This window comes from Gymnogyps californianus, chromosome 17, assembly GCF_018139145.2.
Source record: "Gymnogyps californianus isolate 813 chromosome 17, ASM1813914v2, whole genome shotgun sequence".
Classification (NCBI taxonomy): Eukaryota; Metazoa; Chordata; class Aves; order Accipitriformes; family Cathartidae; genus Gymnogyps; species Gymnogyps californianus.
Genome location: NC_059487.1, coordinates 11836835 through 11846619, shown reverse-complemented (window position 1 = coordinate 11846619; position 9785 = coordinate 11836835). Strand labels below are relative to the sequence as shown.

The 9785-nt window shown below is 39.3% G+C and overlaps 1 protein-coding gene across 2 annotated transcripts in view; it reads left to right on the top strand.

Moving 5' to 3' along the window:
• Positions 1-3: 3 nt before the first annotated feature.
• Positions 4-9785, top strand: part of LOC127023165 (serine/threonine-protein phosphatase 4 regulatory subunit 1-like) — a 28018-nt gene continuing 18236 nt past the window's right edge. Inside the window, exons 1-6 of one of the 2 annotated variants that reach the window (XM_050907143.1) lie at positions 4-136; positions 272-316; positions 7676-7808; positions 8169-8275; positions 8883-9025; positions 9520-9666. In XM_050907143.1, coding sequence (XP_050763100.1) covers positions 130-136; positions 272-316; positions 7676-7808; positions 8169-8275; positions 8883-9025; positions 9520-9666 — 582 coding nt within the window. In that variant the 5' untranslated portion in view covers positions 4-129. The remainder of the gene's footprint in view (positions 137-271; positions 317-7675; positions 7809-8168; positions 8276-8882; positions 9026-9519; positions 9667-9785) is intronic. The other variant, XM_050907142.1, reaches the window with a different exon arrangement.

Below are 9785 nucleotides of genomic sequence, written 5' to 3'. Positions count from 1 at the left end.
GGCAGCGGCTGTTTATTAAACCGGTCGCGTTTCGGCTGCGTGGGGGCTGACCCGGGGGCAGGAAGTACCGGCGGCTCCTCCCTTTGCCCTCCCGTTCCCCTCCTCTTCCTCGCCCATGTCCATTCCAAGATGGCCGGTAAGTGGGGCCGGCGGGCGGGCCGGCCGGCTGGCGGCCGGGGGGCGCTGGGGCGGCTCACACGGGGCTGCCGCCGTCCTCGCCGTAGCCCTCGAAACCAACCCCCCGGTGTCTCTCTTCTGTTTTTGTTTGTAGGGATCCCTTTGTATTTTGTGGATTTGCAGGATGACTTAGATGATTGTGAGTAACTGTTTTTTATTTTTCTGCTCCCTACTTAGGCTCTCCCCCACTCTCCCACCCCAGGGTCCTTCTGTCGCCCTCGTTCTCTCTCCGCGTTTTTATCCAGCTTAGGGTGAGGGGAGGATTTTGAGGCCGTTTGTGTTGGTAGGTGAAAGCTTATAGGGCGTGAGGGCTCACGAGTTAAGAGTGTATCTGTGCGTCCGCAGGAGCGCGGCGCTGACAGGGGAAGCGGGCTTGCTCCCTCCCTCGGCTGCGGGCCCCCGCCTCACCTGGCGTGTTACACGAGCCTTTAAGTGCTGGCTGACGGGTCGAGCCGCCGAAGGATGGGCACCCTCTTGAAGCGGGGTTTTGAGGGGCAGCAGCCGTCCCGCCGGGGAAGGAGGACCCGCGGGCGGGAGGCAGGCCCGGGGCGGCATCTGGAAAGCGGCCTTCCGAGAGACCGTCCTCGCTGTTTCAAATGGCAGCTGAACTGCCGGATTCGGTGTAAACAGCACCTCCAACAATGGCCCGCGATGAGTCTCCGGGAAAGGAAAACGAGTCTGACCGGCGGTGGTTTAGGGGATTAGCTCCGCTGTTGTTGTCGTCGGTGGCGATCAGCCTAGAGTAGCCAAGGGATTTCCTAGCTCTGGTAGCTCGAACGGGTGAGACTTTTAAATGCTGTAGAGGCTGCTAAGGACGCCGTGTGTGTTGCTGTTCCCGCATCCCTGCGGCACAGGCGCTCAGCAGGACGTTGCTGCGGTGGCTGCGTGTGCACCTCGGAAGCGGGAAGAACCGCCGTTGTATGTACTCCGGTTGGCTAACACAAGCCGGTGGTTTTAGGTTAAGTACCGTGTCATAGGTCCTAGACCAGGCAACAGCTCCACCTCAAGCTGGTGTAGTCCCGAGTTGTGTTACAGGAGTAGAGCTGAATACCTCTCAGCTTGGTAAGAGCTGTTACTTAAGGAGATAAATCTTTGACTAATAATCATATGAACTTGTATTGCTTTAGAAAGCAGCTGTATATGTGGGGTGGTTTCATGGGCACTCTGGATGCTGGATTGACTTTTCTATTAAAAAAAATGAAAACTGATACTTGAATTTATTTCTTGAGAGACTCTATTTGTTTACCACAAGACTGTTATTGTTTAATAGTACTTCAAAATGTGTAACAGATGTATCTCCCCCCAATCTAGCATGAATAAGCTAATTTAGGAAGAAGGTGGTCTTCAGGAACACCAGGGGAAATGTTAGAATACAAGTGAGATCTAAAGTATTCCATTGGAAAGATGCGCAGGGACGTTGCCTCTGCAGGCAGGAGGTCGTTCCGTGGAATTTTGTTAGTTGCTGCTCTTAAGTGTTGTTGCTCTCAGTCTTTGAGGTTTCACTAGTGGGTAGCAGAAAAAAAATGTGTTGTTTGTATTTTGATTAGGTTTTGGAAAGAAAAGTTTGGGATCTTTTGTGATGTAAGTGATGTATAAATGATGAGATTGTGTATGTAAGTGTTCGTGGTTCGTTTTATGTTTGTATTTTTGTGTATTTGAAAATATTTTTAACATTTCTCTTATACAGATAAACTGTAACTCTGTGACTCTTAATGAATTTAAAACTGTAATTAAAAAGCATCCTCATTCCTTAATACAGTTATCTATTTGAAAAGCTAGAAATCTAAAAAAATGTAATAAGCGTGGAGGATAGTACTTGAAATACACGTGTTTAATACATAGGGATTTAAAATTTGGTAACACTGTAAGAAGTTGCTTAAAAAGAGGTACTAAAGGTTATTGCTTGCTGCAGTAAGTAAATGAGAGAAGTTTGTAAGAAGTCATCACCTTAGATGACAAAAAGCATGTATGTGTTGAACGGTATTTAAGTGAGGACATTAGCTGATACGTTTCAATGTGCTTATGCTCATTTAAAGACTGTTTTGCAGTGAGTTCCTCTAGCAGAAGAGCTGCAACAGTTGTTGCTGTAGTATGTTATTTAAGAGCTGAAAATATCGTTCTCTCTCTGCCCTAATTTAAAAAACCCAAAACTAACAACCAAACAAAACCCTCAATAGTGCTAATGAATGCTTAGCTATTTGAATTGATTGGGTCTTTCTGAATTGCTCGCAGTTCCCTTTCCAATTTTCTTCTATCTGTAGTAAGAAAAAAACCCACCCCAAAACTAGCGTGTCATTTGAGTTCTATTTGCTGAGTGTGTCAAGTGCAAGCAGCGGAAATAAACGCAAACTTCCTGTAGTGTTCTGTTATGGGCCTTGGCCTTGAACCGGAGGTGACCATCACTAGGAGTTAAGTGTTCATTCTCCATTAGTGTTCAGTCTTTGGCTGTTCCATTGAAACTGTGAGTAACCAATTTGTCTGGTAAGTCGATTAAGAAGTTTGATGCTTGTAGGCAAAACTCTAGTTTGAGTCATGAAGTTAATAGAAATGTTCAGATAAAGAAGGTTTTGCCATAAGCAGTAATTAATAAGCTTTTTATATGGGTCACTTAAAATTTGTGTAAAAGAAATTATTAGTTTCAGGATGAGCATGTGAATAGATGTGCATTTTAGAGCATTATTGAAATCTTATGATTTAAAAATATTCTTTTGATTAAGTTCATTAATTTGACAATGCAGTTAGAATTATGGCATTGAAAGCTGTCTTCTATTTGTGTTGCAGCAGAGTTCAGAAGTCCCATCTAGACTGAGATACTGTTGTGCTAATCCAGTGACTAGTCTGGCAAAGAGTTCATGATGCATTTTCGGAAAATCTCAGTGAAATAAATCACTGGAACTGGATTTTTACTTTCTTAACGAAATTGGTAAAATAGTGTTATGCACATTGAAGATCAATTCCATTTAAACAAATGGAGAGTCTAGGGGATTCCTCTGAATATAGGGAAAAGCTGTAGTAAAATCTACCTAAATTCCTCAAGTACAGTTTAAAACTTGTTTTTTGTAAGGTGAGATATTGGATCATCTGGAAAAATAATTAGCTTAATTATGTCCTTTGTACAATAAAGAAAATGTATTTTTAAAATAGTTTTTCCTTCTAAAAACAGCAGGAGACAAAATGACCTCCTTGAGCTCATGAAATCATTGCGCTCTGCGCTAGCATTTACTGTTCTGTATTGGAAAAAGTGGATAGTGATACTAGCTAATGATGTTGAATTGCATAGTTAAATCCTGTGACCCTGTAGCTGTTTCTTATAGGCTCTAAGCAGGTTTTGAGTCTAGGTCAAACTAAGGCCTGGTGAACTCAAGTTCAGCTGTGAATACTGTCATTTATTCTTGTTTATAGGTGGACAGATTTCAAACTTGCTTGTTTGATATCATTAGAGGGAAAAATACTGAATGTTTGATTCACCTATGAAAGAACGTTAGATAAGCTAAGAAATACTAGTTCATTATTTTTCTGTAATTTACTTTCTAGTACTCTGGTGTACTGAAACTTGTAAGTACCTATGGCTTCTTATTTTACGGAAAAGGAAAATTAACATTCTTGAGAGAAGACAAAATGGATTCTGCCATGACTATTCCTTACTTATGTGTACTGAGAGTGTGTGGAAAAAATTTCAGGTATTTAACTCTCTTGATCCTGAGCATAAGTAGTTTGCTCTGTTTTCCCTCTGGTCCTAGAAGCACTGGTGTGTGCTTAGCTAATTTAAATGAATAATAGAACTACTCCAAGTAGTAAAATTAAGCTTGCTCATCATGTTTACAAAATTAGTCCCAGATGTAGTATTGTAGTCAAACTTAGAATTGAGATTTACTTCATTGTCATTTGAATTGGTAGGAATTCTGAAATCTTTGAAGTGAACTGATAAGAGCCTTCATTTTTAAATGGTTTCTTAATTCAAGAACAGATCGGCACTAGATAAAGTTAATGGCAAGTATATTGATTTTTATTTTTTTAAGGCCTAATAAATCTTCCTTTGTTTAACAGGTGGCTAGCCTCAAAAATTAGCTAATGAAAGAGTGTCTGATCTGTGTGGATTTTAAAATACATATATATTATAATTGCATACATATAAGGATGGTCAGAGTTGGGTTTGGATATGGAGAGTTTGTTGCAATCTCAGAAAGGAAATCCACAATCCTACATACGCTGTATAACTTCCTGTGAGCTTTCAGTGATACAGTAGGTTTCTTTTGAAGCAGCAAATACTGGATGCTACCTATTCAGATACTACGCTTGGTGGGAAAGCTAGCCCTAGAGCATGTGGGCAGATCAATCCCGGACAGATCAATCCCAGACAGATCTGTGCAATGTAAATTATATATTGTGCAGATAAATGTTTTGAACCTGACAGAACTTAAAAATATATAAAGGGTAGCCACTGGAAATAATAATGACCAGTTGAATGGAAATAAGGGTGTCAGTACAACATGTAGTCATTATAAAAAGCCATGAATATTTAGCATAAGTTTCTGATCATGTAGCTGTGGGTTCACTTGTAGTATCTGTGTATACATTTGAAATGTGAAGATTTACTCTAATCCCACAGTTTTCTGTTTGAATCCCGTTGAACTTGTTGGTCAGAGCATATTGTCTGCAAGAACATCAGAATTCAGAATTGCTCTAGTCTCTTAATTCAGTTGGGTTCCTTGGAGACTGTGCTTTCTTAAACCAATCTGTTTTTAATTTTTTTCCCTGAAGACCTAGGTAAAACATTTTGCTCCAAGTATGTTCAGACGATTTCTTCTTTAAATGAGCTGTATTTCTGAGAATGTTTTGGCTCATGTTAAATAATTGGAAAGCAGAGTTTTGTATGTGAAATAGGAATTTTTCTGTAGGAAAAAAGCTGAGACTTGGTACCTCTCGGTAATAGAGGATTTTTTAATATAAAAAGCGATTTATAATGGGTATTAATGTAGTTTAGAGCCAAAGTTCATTGTGCCAGGTCTCAGACTAAGGGATTCTTTAGGGAAGAGTGTTGGTAATATAAAATTGGTAAAGTAAGAGTGAGGGTAGAGCTGAAGCTTAATTACCCTGATTAGGGTACAGCCACTTCAATCCTGAAGAAATGGTTATATCAGAGATTGTGGAATTATATGTACACGTAATTTAACCCACTGGCAGTTTCAGAGTGTGTTATGAAATAATACAGACTTTCCTTTAAGATGTGCAAAAGCTTTGTACTGATGGGGGGTGACATATTGGGAAGGACTGTAATGTTTTTTTTATTAAACCAGAATACTGAAGATAGGGAATATATAGTACTTTACATACACATTTCTTAATCTTCAAAGTGTGTCAGTGGGAGAGGGTATTCCTGTTTTTCCCATTATACAAACAAGGGAAACTGGTGCTATAAATGAAACTAGTCCTGGTTTGCTTTTAGTTTAGCCAAAGCTCTGCTGTCTTTTAATGCGGAGGCACCATGTAAGTTCCAATGCCTGAAGACAGGAGGTCTCTGCCTGTGGAGGCATAACCTAGAGTGCCTAGATTATAGCCTCATAGGCACGGTTTCAAATACAACCTATTTGGCTTGTGTTGTGGTTTAACCCCAGCCAGCAGCTAAGCACTGCGCAGCCTCTCCCTCACTGCCCCCCCCCCCCCCCCCCCCCCCCCCCCGGCTCCCAGTGGGATGGGGAGGAGAGTCGGGAAAGAAGGTAAAACTCGTGGGTTGACATAATGGTTTAATAACTAAAGTAAAATATAATACTAACAATAATAATAATGAAATATAATAATAATAATTGTAATGAAAAGGAATATAACAGAAAAGAGAAGAGGGGGAAAAAAAAAAACAAACCCAAAAAAACCACCCAGTGATGCACAATGCAGTTGCTCACCACCCACTGACCAATGCCCAAGCAGTGATCCACCCCTCCTGACCAACTGCCCCCTGTTTATGTACTGGGCATGACGTTCCATGGTATGGAATACCCCTTTGGCTAGTTTGGGTCAGCTGCCCCGGCTCTGCTCCCTCCCAGCTTCTTGCACACCTGCTTGCTGGCAGCGCGTGGGAAACTGAAAAATCCTTGGCTTAAGATAAGCGCTACTTAGCAACAACTAAAACATCAGTGTGTTATCAACATTATTCTCACACTAAATCCAAAACACAGCACTGTACCAGCTACTAAGAAGAGTTAACTCTATCCCAGCCGAAACCAGGACAGCTTGTCATTGTGCTTTCAAGTCATTACCAGTTTTGTGCTTTCTTTACTGATTTAAATAGCTAATATCATGTCCTGCCAAGTCAGAAACTGGCTGCTTGTCTTCAGTGGTTGTCAGTCTCAACACATATGCTGGTTTGAGAAACTACTTCTTGCGTATGAGAAGCCGCATTGGCGCAATTTGCATGTACTTAAGTATGATCACAGTTGCTATATTATTTATGTGAATGAAGCGTGCATAATTCTAGGAGTGCTTGATTGGGAAAGTTGTAAACCCAGAGCAGGAATATCAGCTACTCTAGTGCAACTCTTTCTGTAGATTTGGTTGCTGTATGTGTTCCTATATCCATTGCTGAAATGAGAAAATTTATGTGAAGGATTTATGTTGCAGGCACATTATTTCACTGTCTTTGTTTTAAGGATGAAGGACTGAAAAAAAAAAAAATTGGCAGCAAAGTTATCCTATAACCTCTTCTCTTCACAGTCTTACTTTTTGCCTATAATCTGTAATCAAGTGCCTGTTACTGGATTAGGTGACTGTAAGACTTGGTGCGGCAAATTTTAACAGTTGGTATGGTAATACTTGGTTAAAAGTCTGAAGCTGCAAATAAAAAAAAGATTTAGAAAAGAGTGGGTTTACATGGGAAAGTCTGTAGTTGATAGGTCTGCAGTAGAAAGCTGCCAGTATGTTCACAAGTAAGGTAAAGTTGAAGTTTTTCCCAAAGCTACCAGTCTCATTTAGATGTCTGGGACCCAGTAACTAGAGTGAGAAAAATGTACCTTGGTCACTTTGAAACAGACTCGAGAATTTGCTGTTTTAAAGCAATACAGTTTGGGATTTTCTGTCATTGTTAAAATTTTGGTTTCTTTTAATGGGACTTATTTTCCTTTTGAATGTGTCGGTCAGTTTGTGGCATGCAATTTTGTCAGCTGCGCCCTCTTAATTCATAGTGCATGTGGTTAGTTCACTCAAATTGCGAGGTAAAATGTGTTAAAAGCCAAGGGTTTTATGGCAGTAGAAATGAATTAAATTTCAAAGCTTGAATTTACAGGTTTATATGCACGTGTTGCTCTTGACTTCATTAGGTACAATTTAAGATTTTTTTTTTTGTAAGCCGTTTCCAGTGATGTACAGATACTTTTCCTTTGAAGAATAGCTCTAAAAGGAAATAGTTATTGGTGTAGTGTATTTTACACTGTAACATCTCTTGCTGACTCCTGGATTTTTTTTTTTTTTTTTTTGGGGGGGGGGGTTACTCTTCTTGTCTTTCAAGTTGGGTTTGAAGATTATGGACCAGACTGTGATAGCATGAGGATAACGGCATTCTTGGATATTCCCGGACAGGATAACTTAACTCCACTGGCTCGTCTAGAAAAATATGCCTTCAGTGATAACATATTTAACAGGTAAGAGTACAACAGCTACACTTGATGATAACTGAGTCTGATAGCGTTGTGGATGTTAAGGTGTCACTACTTCTGTTGTTATTCTCCTAGGCGCATGCCTAATATTATTTCTGTTTGAATAACTTTTGTATAACATTTCCATAAAAAGAGGTTTTCATTCTTGGTTATCTGAATAAGATCTCTCGACTTCATCTTTGTTTTGTTGGGACGTGGAGAAACTATAACTGGTATGTCTGAATGTTCAGAGAAGAGCTTGATCTTTTTTAAGGTGACCGTTTACATTTCATAAGTTCCCCTTGCATCCCATCTACATGTCGTTGGCAGGATATTAAGACAATTAATATGTTCTTCACTCCACAGGCAAATTATTGCCAGAGGTCTCTTGGATGTCTTTCGAGATTTCAGTAATAATGAAGACGACTTCCTGACTGTAATGGAAATAGTGGTGAGGCTCTCTGAAGATGCAGGTTTGAAAGTTGTTTTTGTTTTTTTTTTAATTTTTGTAACTTATTTTACATAAGCTGCAGTATAGAAGGCAATAACTTTCGATTTTGAGAAGGCAGTGAGTGAACTAAAGAAACTAAATCATCTAACAGCAATATCTGTCAGCGAAAAAGAGATTTATTTTTTTCTCTGGTTTTGAAGTATTTTGTATGGTAGGTGTATAAATGAAAGGCTCTTACCTAGTATAGGGCCCAAAGTAATATTTTTCAAGCAGTTCATTATATCTGAACGTGTGGTGTATGTGGCACAGAACAGTTGTGCGTTTTAGTACCTCATGTGCGTACATTCATGGTGATTGGGTTTTCTAGCTAGTGCTCTTGTTTTATCTGATTTATTTGGGAACTGATCCCAAGTCTCTGGACTGTGATGATGTATGTAAGGCTGTTCTATTTTATTCTGCTTTCCTTTAAGAACAGGCAATCTCAGTGGTGATATTTCTTTATGTTTTGAGTATTTTCATTTTCCTCTGTTGTGAAAACATTAAACAAAAAAATGCTACTTTTTTTCTTAAGGTACTTGATCTTAATTTCCTGTTTACTGATGTAGTTTTGACTTTCTTTTTATTACTAGAACCAACTGTACGTACAGAGCTGATGGAACAAATACCTCCTATTGCCATTTTTCTGCAAGAAAGTCGACCAAAATTCCCAACAGCATTTTTTGAATACCTTATGCCCATAGTAGTGAGATACCTCACAGATGTTAACAATCAGGTAGGAAAAACAGACACCATCAGTTGAATCATTGGAAAATTCTGTGTGGTTCAGTGAATTTAAGGCATGAGGAAGAGATAATAGGAAATTCCATGTTGATTGATACCTAGCTTTTATGTAGTGCTTTGTGTTTATTGGTTTCAGCACACCTTGCTAGGGAATTTTGTTTTTTACGCTTTCCTTAGCAGATAGTGGGAAACTTACAGGATTTCCTTAGCAGCATATTGACACAGTCTGTTACAGGAGCCATGACTTACAAGTCCTGTCTTCTACTTCATCTTTTGGCTTCTCCTCAGAATTTGATGAAATGTTGTCTAACGATTATATTAAACTTTAGTATTTATTACTAATTCCTTACAATGTTAAAACTGAAATTTGTTTTCTTAACTTGTACCTGTGTGTTCATTGAAAACATGCCTTTTGTCATTCTCATATCAGTAAATGTTGTTTTTGTAGTGATGTACTTTTTTTGTTTTGTTTGTTCATGTTAATAGGTTAGAAAGGCAGGTCAAGAAGCACTGCTTATACTGCTAGAACAAGATCTCGTTGCTCAGAGTGACATTGAAAATAAGGTGTGTCCAATTCTGTTGGACCTCTCTGCTCCTGACAGTGATGATGAGTACAAGGTGGAAGCTGTGAATGTAAGTGAATTTGGAAGAAATCTTATATCTTTACTTTTTTTTTTAATCACTTTTGTTCTCTATCTTTTAGCAGTGCTACTGTAATGCTCTTCTAGAATATAACAACTTTGTGTGAGATT